At 42.3% G+C, this 21,083-nt stretch overlaps 2 protein-coding genes across 5 annotated transcripts; both read left to right on the forward strand.

Annotated features, from left to right (window-relative positions):
• The first annotated feature begins 719 nt into the window (after window positions 1-719).
• On the forward strand, window positions 720-9,179 carry LOC113141070 (casein kinase I). Of its 2 annotated transcripts, none has more exons than XM_026325288.2 (11): window positions 720-998; window positions 2,828-2,942; window positions 3,142-3,252; window positions 3,568-3,716; window positions 4,229-4,457; window positions 5,563-5,733; window positions 5,857-6,005; window positions 6,149-6,344; window positions 6,446-6,585; window positions 7,283-7,350; window positions 7,444-9,179. In XM_026325288.2, the coding sequence occupies exons 2-10, from the start codon at window positions 2,867-2,869 to the stop codon at window positions 7,313-7,315; spliced, it is 1,254 nt and encodes a 417-aa protein (XP_026181073.1). In that variant the 5' UTR covers window positions 720-998; window positions 2,828-2,866; the 3' UTR covers window positions 7,316-7,350; window positions 7,444-9,179. The 2 variants fall into 2 exon arrangements, with proteins under 2 accessions (XP_026181073.1, XP_026181072.1); XM_026325287.2 differs by having other exon boundaries at window positions 723-998; window positions 2,852-2,942.
• A 163-nt stretch (window positions 9,180-9,342) lies between these two features.
• Window positions 9,343-21,008, forward strand: LOC113141069 (transmembrane protein 184B-like). Of its 3 annotated transcripts, none has more exons than XM_026325284.1 (10): window positions 9,343-9,742; window positions 11,800-12,033; window positions 13,903-14,068; window positions 15,639-15,729; window positions 15,822-15,897; window positions 16,320-16,411; window positions 16,831-17,000; window positions 17,461-17,655; window positions 18,054-18,080; window positions 18,597-21,008. In XM_026325284.1, the coding sequence occupies exons 1-10, from the start codon at window positions 9,638-9,640 to the stop codon at window positions 18,824-18,826; spliced, it is 1,386 nt and encodes a 461-aa protein (XP_026181069.1). In that variant the 5' UTR covers window positions 9,343-9,637; the 3' UTR covers window positions 18,827-21,008. The 3 variants fall into 3 exon arrangements, with proteins under 3 accessions (XP_026181069.1, XP_026181070.1, XP_026181071.1); XM_026325286.1 differs by lacking the exon at window positions 9,343-9,742 and adding an exon at window positions 10,050-10,187 and having other exon boundaries at window positions 18,597-18,826; XM_026325285.1 differs by lacking the exon at window positions 18,054-18,080.
• Window positions 21,009-21,083: the final 75 nt, after the last annotated feature.

Raw genomic sequence — 21,083 nt, forward strand, 5'->3', positions numbered from 1 at the left:
TGTTGCCGCCCACAGAAACAATATTATTCATCACTAATTTTTGTCAGTTGGAACAAACATCTGTTTTTAGGCAAAAGCTTAAAAATAATGTCCCCAAAATAACAAAAATATTGTCCAGATTTCACTCATAACCCTGGTCTCTTCTGAAAGGTAACTCTATATTTAACAAGCAGAAAGTCCTCTGTAACCAAGGTGGTGTCTTATGAAGGATTTCATAACGTTTGGAGACTGGGCTAGTGTCACTTTTGGACAACAAAGGTTCTGGTATGGTGTGTGCAAACTGACAGATAACTTCATATAGTATTATTATTATTATTAGTAGTAGTAGTAGTAGTAGTAGTAGTAGTACCAGTAACATTGAACAAATGTGTGGGGGGAAACATGCCATATGACGTTGGATTTATAATCTAGATCAAAATATAGAAATCCAGAACCTTGTTTTCCTCCTGACTTCTTTTTTAAGACATTGTGTTCTTCTGTTCTCCATATAAAATCCATCAAAATCTTTCATTACTTTATTTGGGACACGGAATAGATCAAAGGGCAGGCGCCCAGGTGAGCGCACACGTGGAGCAGGCGTGTGCGTACGCGTGCAGAGCACAGCGGAGGGAAGGTGCGCCTCACCTGGTTCAGATTCTTCCTGCAGGTGCGTCTTCAGGCGTTCTGTTTGAGCGATAAACGGCGAGCTGTGTTTGGGAAGGAGGCGCACGAAGTGACGTGTTTCTTTAATGACATCCGGGGAATGACATCACCGACGCGTGGTTAAGTAACGGGAGGGGGAGGCACAGACAGCGGAGAGCTGCGAGAGCGGGCGCGGGTGCTGCTGGAGCTTCTCAGGGACTATCAGCAGGGAGTGCAACCGACGACGGAGCTCAGAGCTGGGGGAATGAGAGCCGCCAGAATCCGCTCCCATCCTCCTCTACCCGGGCCCTTGTCGGACTGACAACCAGCGGATCAGAACCTCCACCGAAGCAGCTCTCGGACGACCCCAGTATCGGGTGAGTGCTGGGTCCGGGAACCAGAGAAACCAAGGGGGAAAACGGGCCTGATTCGGCCGAATCAGAGTCTCGTACTCACGGCTTACAGGAGAGGGGGAGGGGGCTGTAGACACAGACGAGGACATGGGTGCGGTTTGAAGTGTGATATAATATGTGAAGTGCGGTGGACCTGCACGGATCCACGGATTTTAATGCGTAAAACACGGAGCGGTTTGGTTCGGTTTGGTTCGGTTCGCGTATTTCTCTTCGCCTGAGCAACAACAACGTTGGAGCCTGTTGTGTTTGTAAAACGTCTCTACGTAACAGACGTGTGTTTTCACTGTGGCAGCTCTGGTTAAGTTTCAGTCACAGCAGATATTTGGATCAAACTGCGTCTCTGTAACCAGAGGACCTGTGGGTAGCCTCAGAAAACTGCTTATTCAACTGGGCTTCTCTGAGTTCGGCTGATGTTGGTGCGTGAATTTCATGTCCAGGCTGAAACACGCCGAGTCGCTTGTGGACTGACAGCTGAGTGTGAGAAGTGTAGCTGTGCTGTTTTCACACGATTGTGAAATCTCATGTCTGTGGGTCCCTGTTTCTGTCCTGAAGGGCTTTTATTTGACTCTACACCAGGTTCTCTCAGCTCTACGTGTATAGGTGTGTGTGTGTGTGTGTGTGTGTATTATGTGTATAGATGGTGTAACCACCTTCTTGGGACATTCTGTCTCCAGTGTCTCCACTAAGTCTGTCCCTAAGCAGCACTTTCCCATGCAGCATCAGAACCAATCCACTGTCCTGCTGACTGTTACTACCATAATAGCACATGGTGTGACTGGATAATTCCGCTTGCTCCACGGCACACAGGCGCCTTTGCAGCATCAAATAATTCATTCTTCCCATGACAGAACCATCCAAGCTCAGTTTGAATCCTCTAACCACATGATAGACAGTCAGCTGACTGCAGGCCTGTTTTGAATTTGACATAAAGAATCTCTGGATGTTGTGATAAAGGAGTTTTGGCTGGAGACAGTTCTGCTGGAGCTGGATTTCAGCCAGTCTTTGAGCACAGGAACCAGGAAAGACGTTATGGGCTGTTTCACGTATTGACTTGTAGAATATTTGATAGAGCACGTGACGTGAACTCATATAGCAGCTCGGAGCCTGACTGGAAGTGTCGTTTGAAAACGCAGCAATGCAACATCTATTGCTGTAGAGGCCAGTTTGTTTACATAGTGTTCCCAAATTGAAGTTCGCTGCACAGAGCTGTCTGAGGGCCTTGACACAGATAAAGCCAGCCAGCGCTCAGCGGCCCCTCGTGCCTTTCCTCCTGTGGCACAGCCAGGACAGAACAGCACAGAGCCTAGTCTTGCTTTTGCAGTGGCTGCACAATGTGGCATGGTAGAGCGAGTACTAAATAAATGATGGTCCTGCCTCAACATCACGTGCGGTTCAGCTCAGAAGATGCACTTAATTTCCGAGTCCTAGTGCTCATACAGCAATTGCTTCTGGTCCGTTCCTCTTTCTGCGTAGCCCTCGCTCGGCTGGGTTTCTTTGTCCTCTCTTCCTCGCTTTTGCTGATCTCGGTGCAACCACCTCCCCCCTGGAAGCTACCCTACACATTTAATCATGTTTCTGGGAGCCAGACAGCTGTTTGTTAGTCAACTAGTCCTGCACGTGGTTGGTTCAGTGGCCTCTGGCATAGACAGTCATCATGTGAGCAGCTAACTGACTCTTGGGCATATTTTCCCTCATTCTGCTGGGAAAATCAAGGAAATATTCCTCTTTTATGTTCAGCTGAGTTGTACAGTGACCCATGCTGTAATGAAAAGATGTTGTGTCCTTCTAACCAGATCTCTGTTCTCTGTTGGTGACAGTGACAACCTGCAGTCATGGAGCTGAGAGTGGGGAACAAGTACCGGCTGGGGCGAAAGATAGGTAGTGGTTCTTTTGGAGACATTTACCTTGGTGAGTTTTTCTCTTTACATGCCACACTCAACTTTCCATTTGTCTCTCATGTTTGTTCCACATGAGATTCTGGACAGCCTCGTCATACACTATCCTATTGGTAATGGACCTGATTGTCCATTCATCCATCAGTAGCCTGGTCCTAGTGCACCTGCCATGGCTCTTACAGCTGTGCTTGTATTTGTGTGCGTCTCCTCAGGTGCCAACATTGCAACCGCTGAGGAGGTAGCCATCAAGCTCGAATGTGTGAAGACCAAACACCCACAGCTGCACATTGAGAGCAAGTTCTACAAGATGATGCAAGGAGGAGGTATGGAGGGACTGCATCCCATGTAGGGTTCTTGGCAGGATTGTAGATATGAATACCTTAGTAAGTGTTGTTTGAACAGTATAAATGGCTGAAGGATTTTCCTCTTGTTTCCATGTGACATAGACATAGTCAAATGCCATCATGTGTAAAACTCACAGGATTGGTCTCAGGATGCCAGAAATAACTGATAGAACAGTGTTTTTACTAATCTTGTGTGTGTGTGTGTGTGTGTGTGTGTGTGTGTGTGTGTGTGTGTGTGTGTGTGTGTGTGTGTGTGTGTGTGTGTGTGTGTGTGTGTGTGTGTGTGTGTGTTAGTGGGTATTCCATCGATAAAGTGGTGTGGTGCAGAGGGGGACTACAACGTGATGGTAATGGAGCTGCTAGGGCCCAGTCTGGAGGACCTTTTCAACTTTTGCTCCCGGAAGTTCAGCCTAAAGACTGTGCTGCTTTTGGCAGACCAGATGGTAGGACACAACCCTATTTAGAAATAGGACAGAGATGTTTGTTTATGATTTGGTGCATGTATGTTGTGGTTGTCACTGTCCTTTCGCATCCATCGTACTTTCTAATTCTTCTTACACTGTGCTGATATTTAATTCCATGGATTGTAAAACTCGTCTCACCTTTTTGTTCTAACAGCAGCCAAGTTGCTGGCTCAGTCCTCTGTACGGGTGTTTGACTCTCCACTTATAGCCTGAGGTCATCACCTTACTGTGCCCTGTCTTCATATATCCTGTCCCCTCTTGTCGTCCTTAATGCCTTTGCTCAAAGTATTGATATGCTGAGTGCACATACCACTCTACAGCAACACAGACCTACACTGACACCATATATTTTGTAATGTGCCTTTCTGGCCATGTTTTCCTGTCACCATTACACTCCACAGTTCAATGTTTCTGTGTATTCTGAGTATTGGATGTTTGACACTGCAGAACCTGGAAGTTGGACCATTCTTTGTCTCACCTGTCTTCTTCAGATTAGTCGTATTGAGTACATCCACTCCAAGAATTTCATCCACCGGGACGTGAAGCCTGATAACTTCTTAATGGGGCTCGGCAAAAAGGGTAACCTGGTGTACATCATTGACTTCGGCCTGGCCAAGAAGTACCGTGATGCCCGTACGCACCAGCACATCCCTTACCGGGAGAACAAGAACCTGACTGGCACAGCTCGCTACGCCTCCATCAACACACATCTTGGAATTGGTAAGTTACACCTGGAACATACGTGCAAACCTGGTTTACGCCTTTAATTTCTTAATTTTGTGTGTGCGTGTGGCTACGTGTCTTGCAGAAAACTGGGTTAGATCCACATAAAGCAGTCCAGTTGGCTTTCGACCTCCTAAACCTGTTACACACCTCTTCTCCTCCTGTTAAAGATGCTGTTAGATTCATGTTTTAGTGTGTATTACTGCTGAGGCAGAGAAGTTCATGGATTTATAACTAAATATTGGTAGCAATAAACATTGAGAGTAGAAGAGACAGTATGCCACTTTAATAAGACGCCAGTACTGTCTTAGTGTCTCACTACTGCGTATTGATAAGTGTTTTATTGTACTGATAAAGGGCGTTGACGTTGGTGTGCTCCCAGTGATATGCAGCCCTACTGGCTTGACTTCTGCTCCATCAGGGTCACACCCTTGCTCTGTTTTGACAGCTGTTTCTAATCCCTGTTTCTTTACATGATACTTAGCTTAGTCTTAGCCCTCTGCTGTCCTGAATGGGTTTCTGGTCTCTGAATATTTGTACTGGTTGTTAAAGTACTGGTTGTTACTAGTGTAACTAGACTTCTTTTCAGTCAGGAAGCTACCAGTTCTAGCTTTATATCTTAAAAACAACCAATTCCTTCTTCTCCTGTCCTGTTCTCTGTATACATGTTTTGGTTTATACACACCCTATCAGATTAAACGGGGAATGTGAGGGAAGAGGGCTCATCACAGGGAAAAAGGAAGTTCCATCTGGGATGGAAACCAGCCCTGATCTGGTGGCTCTGTAAGACCGTCTGCAGAGCATTTTTCATAAGGGTTACCATTTAAACACACCCCCAGATATAAATGACAAACCTGTGAGTGAGAGGTGTTTTGCTGAAAATCTCCCGACATGCGTAAACACCTCAATCACATTTTAACCTTACTTTGCATCTGACAGGATTTAATTGAAATGACTTCACATGACTCTTACCTTTGACCTTTCTGTTATATTTTGGTAACCCACAGGTTCTGAAAAGGATGGATGAGACCTTACAGCTCTAAGTGCAGATTCCTCTGCTCCTTCAGTCACGCTTACATGCTGTCCTGTTTTGTGTCTGCAGAGCAGTCCAGACGCGATGACCTGGAGTCTCTCGGTTATGTCCTCATGTACTTCAACCTGGGCTCCCTCCCCTGGCAGGGCCTCAAGGCTGCGACCAAGAGGCAGAAGTATGAACGAATCAGTGAAAAGAAAATGTCCACACCCATTGAGGTTCTTTGCAAAGGATATCCCTGTAAGTGAAGGTTCTGTGGGTGTCCCTGTGTAATGGTAATCACAAAACATAAACAGTTGGTTGTTGCTGTGTGTTAAGTTCCTTTTCTGTATTCAGATTTTTTTTTTTTTTTCTCTCCTACAGCTGAGTTCTCCACATACCTGAATTTCTGCCGCTCACTCCGTTTTGATGACAAGCCGGACTACTCCTACCTACGACAGCTCTTCAGGAATCTTTTCCACCGGCAGGGCTTCTCTTACGATTATGTCTTTGACTGGAACATGCTTAAATTTGTACGTTTACGTCAAGTGTCTCTAACTGAAGTGTTGATGTTTGTTTGGATGCCAGTGGATGTTTCATCAGCCTAAAATATAAGAGATAACTGATATGAAATTTTAAATGGATAGGCTGTAATGTTCCTAATCTCTTTTTTCAGGGTGCCAGTCGGACAGCTGAGGATGGGGATCGGGAGAGGAGGACAGGAGACGAGAGGGATGAGCGGATTGGAGGAGCCCCCAGAGGCTCTGCATCAAGGGGCCTCCCCCCTGGTCCCAACCCTGGAGCTCCCAACAGAGTCAAGAACGGGCCAGAACAGCCTGTCTCTAACCCTGCCTCACGGGTCCAGCAGTCTGGTGAGTTTTCTGTTAAGCTGCCTAATGACAGAACGGTGCTGTGCTTCTTTTTAATATCTGTATTAAATCTAGTTACTTATCAGTTCTATGCATCTTTTCAGGGAACACATCACCACGTGCAATTTCTCGTGCAGAGAGGGAGAGGAAGGTGAGCATGCGGCTCCACCGTGGGGCTCCTGCCAACATATCATCCTCTGACCTCACGGCCCGTCATGACCAATCCAGAATTTCCACTTCACAGGTGAGATCACATCTTGTTCTGGTCAGCCAGATGACACATGCTGCGTATTCTGGAAAATTCATCTACAGGCACTAATTAGAATGTAATGTGAGCAGCCCAATGAATTACCAGTCCAGCTGAATTAAATACAGCCCATAGTTGAGTACCTGAATTATTTTCGAGTGGCAGGCAGCTGCAGCTATAAGTTTGGCAGATGGACTCCTCTGGGCTTCTCTCATGTGGACTGAATTAACATTACAGGGAATCCCAACTAAACACACAACTCAAAACTTAACTTTAAATTAAACCAGCATTTGTCTGACATGGTTTCAAAAAATCTGTAATACAAGCCTAACAAATGTTGTTTAGTTATACTCCGTACATTATGGAATATTAATGGACCGATGCACTTGGTTGTATTTAGTGGTGGATGGACGGTGCCTTTGTAAGCCAATTCAGAGTGGTTAGTCATGTTCTGAAGCAGCCTTTTGAAGTTTAGCTGCAGAATTGTCAAAAAACACTGTTGTCATTTGGAAATATTTCATATTATGACTAAATGTGCCCTGGGAACTGGCCATTTGTATGTCTGGATCTGTGTGATGTTGCCTCAAATAGGGCAAAGAGCTGCTTCATCCTGCTATAAATAAAAAATGAGAGTGTTAGATGAAACTAGACGGCTAATTCCTCATCTTGAGTTATAATTCTGCTTGTTTTGCAGGTCAGTGTGCCGTTTGAGCACATGGGGAAGTAGAAGTCTTTGGCTGTGCATACACATGAAACTGACAGGTTGTTCCACTCCTTTATCAACATGCTGATTGCAGAAACATCTCACTAAAACTGTGTCTTCCTTAAAAACTAACAGTCTGCTTGTTGTTACAGGGCTGCAAGATACATTCATCACTCCTACATGACATGTCTTATGAAACATGATTGCCAATGGACACATTGATATTGGGAAAATAATAAATCTTTAAAGGATCCAGAGGAAGTACCTGACAGTACCCAACATGCAATTTTTCATGAAACTTGTTTCCTGAAGCCTGGGTCAGCACCACCACAATACAAAACTCAAATGAGCGAACGACAGGGCAACACCTTTGATACTTCATGTTTCCTCATAGCTGCTCCCCTCTCCCTGAGAACATTCCCTCAGTACCTTCTGTGTGACAAATGTGTGGAACTGTTAGCATCAAAGAAGCCAAAAGGCATCAGGGGCACGTGTGTTTCTTGTCAAAGGTCAACTTCAGCTTATTAAAGATTCATCCTTTTGTAGTTTTAACACAGCAAAAACAAGTTTTCAGTGAATGTCACCCTGTTTATCTTTCATGAGGACATCTTAGATTAGAGCTTGTTAGTTTCCTGTCTTTGCTTTTTTTTACTTTGAAAGAAGTAACAGCTATAAAGATTCTAAATGGAGACAAGTAGGTGAAGGTGTAGAGGGCAAAAGAAAGGTGACTTTGAAAAGCATAAGTAAGTGGCATCTTAGCTGTTGTAATGTTTCTGGTGAATGACATGATGTGATGTCCCTAAAACTCAGCCACCGAAACCTCCACCACTCCTTGTTTTTCCTGTTTTGACTGCGTGTTTTCTTTGGTTTTAGTGAGTGGGTAAAGTGAAGAATGACCATAGATATTGCAAAGACACGCTCCATGTCTTGAGGGCTGCTCCTCAGGAAAATCTGTGTATTTGACCAGAGACCATAGCTGCCCGTTTTGGCTAACAAATCCTGGCTGCAATTTTTATGATAGTTCTTAATGTTACCTTTTTTATTCTTTTGTTATTGGCGGTCATAGGGGAGTGGACAGGCTCTGATGGGGCATCCAATGAATTATTTTTTTTACTCCACTGTAAATATATTTTTTTATTTTGACATAAAGCCAAAATGTGGTTGTTTTAAGGTGTAAAGTAGAAAATGCATACTAATGACAAAAACGGGTAGGGTTCAGAATTTAGAATTTAAAGTGCTAAATTGTAGATTGGGCTGCTGTTGCTTTGCCGTCTGGGTCATCCAATATATTTTGTGTGTGTAAGTGATACAGTGAATCCCTGCTAAGAACACAAGATTCATTTTGTCTTTGTTAGTATGCAGATTTTTTTTTTTTAAAATCTCTATTTCTGCTTTTTAAGTTAAACTTTTTTTTTTATTGTCAAACAAGGCTCTGTCCTTTCTTGTTATTTTTGTATTAACTTATTAGATGTACCTAGGTTCTTAAGGTTTTGTTGCCTGTTCCTTTGTTCTTCTGTTATGCCTCAGAGGTTGACTGTCCACACCATAGAATACACAGGGCTTTAGGTCTTTCTTCAGCAAAAATGTATATGTTTAGTTTGATTTTAACCTCCGGCTACCTTGATGATGTCATTCAGAAGAAAACAACTGATGCAATTGCAGGGATGTGTAAATAGCAGTGTATTGTGTGCAATACCTTTGTACAGGCCACCATGACCCAGCGGCAGTGTAACTGTTTGGGGTGGAGATGGTAAAAGAGGCTGAGGCGATGGGGATTTCACTTTATGTATTGTGTACTGATAACTTGTACAGTTCTTTAACACACTTTATTTACAACAGTATTTGTGTATATTTTATGAAGTAATAAAATGAATAACGTTGCTCACAACTTGTTGCTAACCGTTGTTTTGTTGTATTTGGATTATTGCATGTGGAAACGTTCAAACTGATGTGATTATTGTTAATTAGAGATAATGCGCTGCAGTCGATCCTGCTCACACACCAAGCGAGGACCAGAGAATTTTAAAAACGCAACTGCGCATGCGCAGAGCGCGGGGATTCTGCTGTTGGCACAGTGAGCTAGTGCTGCTGATGTGGATGAAATAACGGTACCCACGTCGTCGGCTGTGGGTGGAGAAATGGGAAGACAGTAGTTATTTAGTACTTTTTTGACACAGTAGTTACGTGTGTCACTTCTTAAACCCGCGTTACCTCGTTTGTTTTGACTTTACGGAGAGAAGCAACAGCGAGCTAGCGCCAGGCTAGGCTAACAGTAGCTCGCTACGCTCAGCTGCTTCAGACATCCAGGCAGGAGTCCGCGGTTCACACAGGGATGCGGAGATTTGAATGTTAGTTAGAGCTTGGCCGAAGAACCTGTTGAGCTCGAGGATTTGCAGTCGTCTTGATGATGAGCTAACCTGGTGCTGGGACTCAAAACAGCTGCAGAAGGAGGTAAGTAGCTAAAGCAGCAGGATGGAGTCATGACTGAACCGCAGCTTCCATTTTTATTAGATTCATACGATTTTCTTAACTCGGACTCTCTCGAAACATGATCACAATCGGCCGTACTGGGGTAAATATCGTCCCCTGTGAGTTTACATCCAGTGGCTCTCACAGCTAACTACTCTGTGGTGAAGGCTGAAAGCTGAGAACTCTGCTCTCTGGGGGTTTCTGGCACAATTAAAACGACTGGTGTAGCTTTGCTGTTTTTACGGCCTCTGAGTGAACACAACCTCAGTGATACTGTTCCCACAGCCTGAGGACTATGATGGTCTGTCATACAAACACTGCTGACTGGATCGAGGTCAAAGTACAGTGCATGTTTTGAAACGTACCCATGGGTGCACTAAACTGGGCTGATGAGTTGCCTCTTTTGTCTGTGATCCAGAGCATCAAGGTCTGTTGTTGTGTGTGCAAGCTGGTATATAAAGAAGACAGGCCTCACCCTATGTTCATTCTTATTGTCAAAAATCTATTATTTTATTCATGTGAGTACCAGTTTTTTTTACTGTTTTTGATCACATTGCAGTGTGTTTTATTATGGCGTTGCTGGATTAGAAAGTTCTGCCTTGTCAGAAATAAGAAAAACAAATATTAATGCGTTGTATTATCTCTGTGTTACAGCAATTTAGAAAAACCAGCCTGTCAAAAATCTGTTTCTGGCATTTCTTTAAATGTTCATGTCTAAATGTTGACATTTCTGTACTGTCCTCATTTGATTTCATCAGATTTCTTTGCCTTGATAATTGTGGTGTGTATGATGCACTGATCTGACGTGTTCCTAGTTTCTGCATTGACAAACACTGACAGAGGCTTTGGCAAGCGGCATGAGTCACCTATGACCACACTGAGTGCTAGCCTATATTTAGCTAGTGCTCAGGGAGTTGGAAAGTCATTGTGAAATTAGTTTTCACTTTGAATGATTAGATTGTCTGCTTGCGGGAGTCCACATCAACACACTGATGTAGCTGGAGAAAAGACAGTGCTCAGATCTGCTGTGATTTGATCAAGAGGGTGGTGGCACGTGGAGCATCTTTCTGGATGCTTTTTATGTTGCGGGCTCTGGTTTGGCCAGTCTTGTTTTTATTTGTCACAGTCAGTGCTGTGTAACACTTTTTTTTCACTCATGAATCATTAAATTTTTGACAATTTCAACATTCTGCTTATGTGACACAAATGCAGTTCTAGAGTTGACACAGCACAGATCTCAGAGACAACCCAGTGGGGTTTGAACTCTGTAGTTATGCACAGTTGGCTTTGACAATGAAGTTGGAGCTCCTCAGCATTTTTTTTCTTTTCCATTTGTAGGTGAGGTCCTATAATGGCCACCTTTTCATAAAACCAGGGTTTGTGTAGTAGAACACTAGCCTCTGTAGTCTGTATTTGGGTGTGGTTAAACTGTAGTTTTACTCTTTTACTCCCAGTTTTCCGTCGAGACACTTAATGCAGCGTCTACCTGAACCCGTAGCCCTCGGTGTGTTTCACTGCTCTGAGGAAACATCCTTGTGTTTAGCTTCACTTCTTTCTGCACTCAGCAAAGCACAGAGGAAAAGAACAGGAGAAACTGGGTCAGCAGCCCTCAGATCATTGCTTTCACACTCATTTGCTGTTGAGCGGCATTCACGGTTTTTGCACTCTTTATCAGCCTCTCCTCACCCACCTTCCTCATGTCTCCTCTTTTCACTCCCTCTGTTTTGATCTTGCTTCATCTGTCTACTTACCAAATCTCTTTCTCCCAGTCGATCTGCACATCATCCTACTTGCTCTGCTCTGTCTCTTTATGTTTCCTCCTCCTTACATCAGTGGATGTTGGCTTCACATTTAGGTCTTAGACTTTGCAGGTATGTTGCCATATATTAAAGTGTTTCATTCAGGCTTTATAACCTGAAACACAAGGTTCTGCATCTGACCATTGTAGACCATAGGCTACAACTTAAAATGTTCAGCTTGTTTTATTTATATATATATATATATATATATATGTATGAAGTCACCCTTTCTTTGTACAGATGAGTCCACTCTGGAGGCGAGACATCCCGCTGTCACAGCGACTGGGGAATGACTCTCCCATCGGCCTCGCCCTGGGGTCCCCAGCCACTATGGCCCCACAAGGGCCCAACTCTTCCTCTGTACCAGAAATTCCAGTGGTCACACCGGATGAGCCCATTTTTCTGATGACCTCCACAGCTCAAACTATCTCGGGTTTTTTTGTGTGGACAGCTCTTCTGATCACATGTCACCAGGTAAGGAGAGCATTGTTGTATGGAGAGGTCAGAGGGTTCAAATTAAACTTCAGTTTCAGTACCAGTATTTTATGTTTGTTGAATGTACCAAGGCTGAAAAGCAGTGTTTTACTTCCCATCTCTTCTGAGCAACAAAAGCTGGATTGACTGTACTGTTTACCTCTGGAGAATGAATCGTTCCACATAGGTTCAGTACAGCGAATAAGTGCTGTTTGCCTTGTTTGTATTGGTTGATGAACCTACATGTTAGAGAGGAGTATGTGTTCCCTTTACATAAGAGAGATTTGTTGTGACTCGATCCTTAAGTTGATCTTCCATTGTTTGCTGTTGCTCTTCCCACACAGCCTTAAAGGGCCTTTTGTCACTCTGGCAACAGGTGTCCTGGCTCCACTATGACATCACCATGTGTGTGTGTGTGTGTGTGTGTGTGTGTGTGTGTGTGTGTGTGTGTGTGTGTGCACACACACACACACAGAGGGTCACATAGCAACAAGCCTTTTGAGCAAAGCACACTTTGTTGCTTGGTTTGTTTATTTTACCAAAGGTGTGTGTCTGTTTACAGGCCAGGAAAGGTGATAGGAGGGATATTGTGTAAGTGGAAAGGAGCCGGATGGAGCAGACAGAGGTGCTGGTGACAATGACCCACCCTGTTCTTCATGCTGTCTGCAGCTCTGAATAGGAGTGATAAAAGCCCTGTATCAGTTACCTAAAACAACCCCACATGTCAGTAGCTGCACACAGGACACACCTTACAGACACAGTACTCCAATATCCAATTAAGACAAATGTATACTGGCTGTATTCTCAACTGTACAGACACACTATCCCCCAATGAGAACACATGTACAGGATTCATGAGGTAGCAGTTAGTTTTAGCTGACCCACTTTTCCACCACATTTGTTTCACAGGAAGGAAGATGAATGTTTCCCTCACACCATCTTTGCAAAATCTTAAATGTGACAAAAACATTTTGGTATTTTAAAAAAAATCTAAGTTGTAAAAATGCTGCATGTATTAGACCTACTTTTTGGTACATCCTGCATATTTTACACAATAAAATATTCTGTATAATCTAGAGCCTCTCATTCTAGTTTTCATGTCACACATTCACAGACCTGCTCACATGTCTTTCAGAAGATTTTAATGTGACCGAGAAAAACAGTCATTACATGGTGCAGCGTCACAGTTAGTGACCTGTGGAAAAATAAATAGGTTATTTTGACAGATGATGGAAACTTGATAAAATACAGTTTTGTTTTTGCTTGTATAGCAGCTATACCTTATGTCAACTACATGATTTTATGTCTGTTTTTGTAAATATGGATGTTGTCTTATTACTGTGTATAGAATATGTACCAGCGCCAGTGTTGCAGTGTTTTTCTTGTCTTTGTTCTTTAATGGGAGCAGTGCACAAAGCACAGTATATAGTAAAACTGGGTCCAACCCTGATCATGATCACGAAAATGTTAATTTACAAATTCTGTCCTTTTAATTGCATATAGTTTGTTTTTAGCCAAAGCGCAAGAAGGTTGAAACAGCAGTTTCCACAGATAATCATTTCTGCAAAGTCAGAACCACTTACAGTCTGTTTTCAGTGCAAAGTTACGTGAATAGTAAACTGTGTTTGGTGTCATTTTTCAAGGATGGCTTTTCCTGTAGCTCCTAACAGCTGATGTTCTTCAGCTACTGATGCTCTTGTTCCCTCTCCATCTTTATCCAGTCTCACAGTCTGGTTTCTTTTTCAGGCACTTCTTTTCCATATGAAGCCATGTTTTATTAGACATTTTAGTGATGCTGCACACAGTTGTACTCAGTTCTGGTTCTGTGATATGCCTTTTTTCTCACCTCTTTCTTTCCTTTTCTTATAGATCTACATGCACTTACGTTACTACAGCTCTCCAAACGAACAGAGGCATATAGTTAGGATCCTCTTCATAGTGCCCATTTATGCCTTCGACTCCTGGCTCAGCCTTCTTTTCTTCACCAATGAGGAGTATTACGTGTACTTTGACACAGTCCGAGACTGCTACGAAGGTGAGTGGACAGAGGAACACAGTGCAGCGCACGGGTCTCTGAGCTTTTTCTGCTGCAGACTGGATTTTATGCTGCCTTTTTTGGCGCACACACACTGCTCACCACAGTGATGAGCGTGTTTTGTGTTCCAACGTTTCTCTTGACTCCCAGTAGAACTCAGGTTATGAGGATTTATGTGTTGTGATACCCCGGTGGCAGATGGCCTTTGCAGTGTCTTCGTTTACAAAGGTTGCCATCTTTGTTCTCATGTCTCCACAGCCTGTTGGGAGTGGAAGGGAGGGGAAACCAGTTTCCTAGCAACTGTATAAAAACGAGCAAATCCTTGGGAAGACTTTTAAAAGGCATCTCACTTGGGTTAGATGAGCAGATAAATCAGAACCATGTTCTTTGTCCTACCAGCCTATGATGCATGTGCATCTGGATTCAGAGCTTATGATGGACATTCACCATTTTCTAACATTCTGTAGAATAATAAAAAAAAATACTTTTCACAGTCGATATCAACAAATGGATTGATCATGAAAGTAATGGTTAGTTTTAATCTCATTTTATGTGCAGTGTTGCTGTGAGCATTGGAAGCCAACGGTTTGGCTGCTGTGTTTGGTTGTGTTGGAACGGCATGGCAGGGCAGCAACTGTGGCTTTAGGGTAAATGTGTTGTTAAATGATTACTGCTGCTGTTCATACAGACATAAAAGTAAAAAGTGCTGAGGCAGTGGAGAGCTGCTGTCTGTGGGTTACTCTATAATTAGTCTGAGAATACCTGCAGTAACAGCTAAAAAAAAAAACCATTCTGTTCAGGGACAGCAGCTACTAGCTTGCCTGCATTGATTAGTTTGATTACATATCAGATCTGACCACTAGAAAGAATAGAAAGGGTTTAGAGTCAAACCTGGTGGAGCTTTATATTTAAACTTATGACACATGTTAGAGTATGATTTTAATCTTTACCAGCAGTAGTTATTTAACACAGAAGGTGAGTGAACATTATAGCCATACTGCAGGTGTTCGATTGTGTAAGAACTCATTTCTCTGAAACATTTCTCTTACTCTATGTTCAGTGCAGCTGTGTAGCAGTTTGAGCTTTCTCCAGTGTTTGCTTCCCTCTATAATCTTTCCACGGGTGTGTCATGATCACACTGTTACACACTTGTTCTCAGACCTGGTGAACAATACCTTGTAATTATGCTTTGGCTTACACCTCACTCACCAACAGTACCTGATCATTTCTGAAGCTACTGATGGGTATAACTCGCCTTTCTGCATTTAAGCAACAGGCTCAGCAGCTCAGAAGCAGCATCAGCAAATCAGAAGTGTTATTATAAGAGGTGATGACAACAGTGTATAACTAACCTACTGCTGCTATAACATCTCATTGTTCAGTGTGTTATTGGAGGCTGGTTGTTGTTATTGGGGGGGTTTCTGGGGCCATATGAGCCACACTGACATATTTTTATAAGAGCATTGATATAAATGCAGGTAGTTCAGGGTCCACAGGTCAATCTTTGTATTTCATAAGTGATTTTACAGATATCAGGGGTTCACATGTTTTTCTGTGTGACACCCCGCAGCCTTTGTCATCTACAACTTCCTGAGTCTGTGCTATGAGTATCTGGGAGGAGAGAGTGCCATCATGGCTGAGATCAGAGGGAAACCTATCGAGTAAGTCTCTCTGTCTTTTTATTTCTGCGATGAAAAACTTCACATTAAAATACATGCTTTTCTAACAGTTTTGACTCTGCACTTCACTTTAGGTCGAGCTGTATGTATGGGACCTGTTGTCTCTGGGGCAAAACCTACTCCATTGGTTTCCTCAGGTTTTGCAAGCAGGTTTGACCACACTCTTGACTCATAATCGTCCAACGGTTATGACTAATTATAGTGTTGTACTTTACAGATAAAGGAACAAATAATGTCCAGTGGTTACGTACAAACTGAAAATCTACCTGCTGAGAATTTAAGCTTTTGTAATCACACACACAAGTGTCCCAGCATAACAAATGTCATCTTCTTTTAAATAATCAAATACACTTTACAAAACATAACATTGACGGTAGGGTCATCTCTACTGAAGGAGTTAATTTGAATCATTTATGTAATGTCATCAAATATTTTCTTTATGTACTAGTCATTGAAGAAGCTTGTAGTCGGAAACAGCATAGACAAACAGGTGTAGCACAGCTGTTGTTGTTTTTTTTTTATTGACCTAATGTTTCTCTCTTCTCTTTTCCTTCCGTGTCTGCTTGTCTCAGGCAACACTGCAGTTCTGTGTGGTGAAACCTCTGATGGCTGTGATCACTGTCATTCTTCAGGCCTTTGGGAAGTACAGGGATGGAGACTTCAAGTAAGTTTTCACAGCAGCATAGACATTATGTTCTCACTCACTAACCAAGTTCAGCCAAAGGTCTTTGCACACCATAATGACTGGTTAAAGAGAGACTTGATATCTCTGAGTGACAGATATTAATTCAAATCCCTTATGACTAGTTTCCAGTTGTTGGGGTGTTACGTAATTTAAAAAAAAACCAAAACATTGAGTCCCGCTTTGCAGTTTTAATCATCTTTGTTGTAATGAACTGGATGACATTGAATGTATCCATCAGCCTCCTTCACAAGACAGATCTCCAACTTCCCCAAAACCTATGATTGATTATAATCAGTGTTACTTGTGTAATGTTGGTTGTGGTCGCACACATTTGCTCTGTCATAGCTAAATGTGTCTCTGCTTTATGTTATTTTGTTTTCACTGTCTCTCTTCTCCAGTGTGGCCAGTGGCTACCTGTACGTGACCATCATCTACAACATCTCTGTCAGTCTGTCACTCTACGCTCTCTTCCTCTTCTACTTTGCCACTCGTGAACTGCTTGTCCCGTACAACCCTGTGCTCAAGTTCTTCATGGTCAAGTCAGTCATCTTTCTCTCCTTCTGGCAGGGTAAGAAAACCACACACTTACAAAAACACATATTTAAGGTGACATTTATTTCACTTCTAGCTGTGCTGTCATCCAAATATTCATTTTCATTTCTAATGAATTTACAAAAGGTTGGCAAAAGAAAATGCAAACTGCTAATTGTTTCTGTCTTGGTGGGTAAATATTCTAGCGGGTGCAACAAAATCACACACTGGAATTTAAGGGCAGTTTTGTTTTTATGAGCTAATTTCATTCCTTTGCTTGGTGTTTTCCTTGCTGCTATTTTTTGTTTTTATTGTTGAGCTTGCCAACATTCCACTTTTTTTTTTTTTCTTTTTTTTTTTTTACTTATTTGCTTTTCAAGTCCAGGTTTTCTGTTGCAGAGATTTAGAATTCACACACAGTATTTAGATGGGAACTTACTTTGAGATGTCTCTTTTATTATGACTTCTATTCCCTCACCTTTACTCTGTCCGTACAGGGATGCTGCTTGCCATCCTAGAGAAGTGTGGCGCCATCCCTCAGATCAGCTCTGCTGAAGTGTCTGTGGGCGAGGGAACAGTTGCCGCTGGTTACCAAAACTTCATCATCTGCATTGAAATGTTTTTTGCTGCTGTGGCTTTGCGCCATGCTTTTACTTACAAAGTCTACATGGATAAAAGACTGGACTCATATGGTAGGAACAGTGCATGTTTATGTCGTGTATGTCTGTGCGTAAATGAAGAGACTGATATAATTCATTTGGGTGAAGTAAGCCAAATGTGTGGATAATAACAGCAGCAGCCTACATGTTGGTGCATGTAATTTAATCATCTATTTAATCTAGATGTGCGGTTCCTGCAGGGTTCTTGATACAAAATGATTTCTGCACCTCAGAACTGACTGACCTCTGCCTTTGTAGCCGACTCTCTGTACTTTGATTTGTATCTGCAACATGAAATATTTTACATTATTCTCTTTCTACTGCTCTGTTTCTCTGTTCCTTCATTTCCATCATGACTTTCATGTGTTCCTTTTCTTTCTTTGTGTCTCTTTGAACCTTTTTTACTTTTCTTCACTGTGCTGCACTGAAAGGCTCATTTCCTATCTATGGACAGTACGGTAGGTCTGGTGTTAACTGTGTTTCGTCTTTTCCCGCTACAGTTGTTTGTTCAATTGCTTTTCATTTGCTTTTATATCTATTGCTTTAACATCAGTGGTGTAGCATGAATCCACTGTATACAGTCAGAATGATGAATATTTGGTTCTGTTTCCTTATGTTCATTATGCAGTTCATGAATTCAGCCACTGAGCATTTTCCCTTTTCATGTCCCCTGGCACCGTTTTATTAAGTCAGACTCAGACTCAGTGGTCCCATAGTAGTGAAAGGCAAAACTCAGTGTTCTGGGACTTCCAGTAGCATACTATCTGCTGTTGCTTTATTAAATAGTTTGCATGTCTGAGCTGATTTATTTTTCCATCATTCTGGTTCCGTTTTGTTAAATTGTATTTTTTTCAGCATTTTAAAGATTTATTTGGAAATTTCACCTGCCAGTTGTATGTCTTGCTCCCTCATGTCACTTTTACTCATGCCTTCCCCTGTATCCTCCTCTAATATTTTACCCTCCTCACTTCTAGGTCGATGTGCCCCAATGAAGAGCATCTCCAGCAGCCTGAAAGAGACCATGAATCCAGGGGACATGGTCCAGGATGCCATCCATAACTTCTCTCCTGCTTATCAGCAGTATACCCAGCAGTCCACTCTGGAGAGAAGTGGAGGGCCCCCCCTTTCCCGCAGCCACAGTAACATTAGCACCCGAGGGGACAACGAAAAGACCCTGCTGCTCAGTTCTGACGATGAGTTCTGAGACTCACACACTCACTCAGCTTGTCACTTCATGTCTGTAGCCCAATATTGAATTTTTAACAGCTACGTGAAAGAAATCGGATCTTTTGTTTCAGCCTTGAAATTCTTTTTTTGTTTTTGTTTTGTTTTTTCACATTTAGACAGAAATGAAAGACCAGATTTGCCGTATGTTTGACGTATCAGACTGCAGTGGGGAAGGGAGTGTGTTACAAGGCAAAGAAGAGAGAACATAAAGAGGATGTAGGTGTTATTACAAATAAAGTTAGAAAAGAGGTTAGGACCGTTTATGTTGTCATCTGAGACGTTATGGACTGAAAGACAGTATTTACATTCATCTGTTGAATACTGATCAGTACAAATAGCAGTGCCTGCATATATGATCTGTTACGCTGCACTTTAGACACCACACCAATGAAACAGGTCAGATATACAGAAAAAGTGCCATTTTGATCTGAAACACATCACCCCCTTCGCTGGTTAGCTTTGGTATAGAATCTCAATGTCTCTTCCTTCCGACCCCTCCGCCAGCTCGGCCTCTTGCTGCCAAATAGAGAGAGAGCAGTAGTTTATGAGACTGAGGTCATTATCATCAAGCAGAACTAGACATCAGAATCGCAGGGCTTTATTTTAATATATAAGAATTTAATCACAAATAATTGTTTATTTAAATGTTGTATAACTTGAAGGTATAACTCATTTAGAGACTAGTTTGTTGGAAAATTGTTATTCCAGAAAATGTTATCCATCGTCTGTGTCGTGGGCTCATATGAGCAAGTGAATAGTGTGACTCCAGCTGTTCGCCTGGCTCAGGCTTAATGTTACTGTTAGGGGAGCACTGAGGGAACAGCTGCAGGAGAGATTTTAGTGTGGGCTGATGAAGGACAACTCCCACACAGATTACTGAAGAAGGAACACGTCCTGTAGAACTGGCCGTGCTTTGACGTGCTTTGTAATCCCATAATTAAGGGGATGAGGTGCAACACAGCTCTGGCCTGCCTCTGCTGGGGTTTGTTCATAATGGCATCACTGCTGTGGTAGTAGTTAGTCAGGACATTTGTCATGACAGACAGATGAGGACGTGCACAGATACGTCAGTGCAAACTAGGCTTTAAATCAGACTGGGCTCACATCTGGGACAGCAGCATTAAAAGAGACACACAGTGGTGCACATGGGATAGAAAAAACATTTGGGCTTTTCTACCACCCTCTTCTGCTTATCTTTCACCAAAAGACAGAAACAGTCTGAATTAGTTGTTCATACTGTTAACTTGATGATTAATACGCCTTTTAGTGGCGCCTGTGGTTATGACCGTAAATATTTGATGATGAAGCACAGTGGAGTAAAGGCTGATTAGACAGGTAATAAAAGGCACAGTGCTGCCTCTAAATGTGTGTTTAGCATTTTCTGTTTGACATCTGCACTCAATAAAGCAAACATGTTACAGTTCATTCTGTTGACTGCAGGTAAACATACAGCACAGTCCCTGTGATTAATGAATGTAGACAAGATAAAAAATTTAGCAGCCAAATGGATGTCCTCAACAGTGCACAATCAACTTCCTCCTTCCTTTCTCCTGAGAACATCATATTCTGTTAAGTGTTTGTGAATTGTGGAATCCACCACCAGTGGATGCCAATGTTGGTTTTTTAGCTCTGACTGATAACCCATATTTCTCCTACATCCATTAGATTAAAATATCACACTTGGATCCACCTAATGCTGCAGGTTGGATAAACTTATTCTGTTAATGTAACTTTAACTTAGTGATATTGAGAAGGTGAAATTCATTGCCTTAAAATTTGCCCCTTAGTAACAGTATATCCATCTCCAGCATCTTCACTGAAAACACTGTCAGAGATAGTTTTCTTACTACATTGAAAAGCTGGAAGTTAATCACGAAGCTGAATATATATAAAACCAGCACACAGCCTGTTATACACAACATAAAAGATTGTTGTAAATAGTTAAACTAAGCACTGCAAAACATTCATGATGACTGAAATGGCATTGCTTGGTGTAGTGCTTTGAAATATTTTTGTTTTAATATTTCAATTTTCATATGTTCTCCTGTTTAATTACTATGGCATACTTTTAATTTGTATATTGGTAATATTTTCATGTTTTGAGGCTATAATGCTTTCTGTTGGTGTTAAAATTAAATAAATGATAAAGGGAAACAAGACAGATCTGCCAAATTCTTGTTTCTTTTACTACCCAAGTCTATGTAGACACCACTGTGCAATGCTTCTAATTGTGA

Source organism: Mastacembelus armatus, chromosome 8 (genome assembly GCF_900324485.2).
Source record: "Mastacembelus armatus chromosome 8, fMasArm1.2, whole genome shotgun sequence".
Lineage (NCBI taxonomy): Eukaryota > Metazoa > Chordata > Actinopteri > Synbranchiformes > Mastacembelidae > Mastacembelus > Mastacembelus armatus.

Bases quoted from the DNA above. Each gene is read 5' to 3' on its own strand.
- LOC113141070 (XM_026325288.2), top strand. From the start codon at position 2,867: ATGGAGCTGAGAGTGGGGAACAAGTACCGGCTGGGGCGAAAGATAGGT. The intron at 2,943-3,141 runs GTGAGTTTTTCT...GCGTCTCCTCAG, and splicing joins TTTTGGAGACATTTACCTTG to GTGCCAACATTGCAACCGCT. The intron at 3,253-3,567 runs GTATGGAGGGAC...TGTGTGTGTTAG, and splicing joins CAAGATGATGCAAGGAGGAG to TGGGTATTCCATCGATAAAG.
- LOC113141069 (XM_026325284.1), top strand. From the start codon at position 9,638: ATGTTAGTTAGAGCTTGGCCGAAGAACCTGTTGAGCTCGAGGATTTGC. The intron at 14,069-15,638 runs GTGAGTGGACAG...GACACCCCGCAG, and splicing joins AGTCCGAGACTGCTACGAAG to CCTTTGTCATCTACAACTTC. The intron at 17,656-18,053 runs GTAGGAACAGTG...CTGCACTGAAAG, and splicing joins TAAAAGACTGGACTCATATG to GCTCATTTCCTATCTATGGA.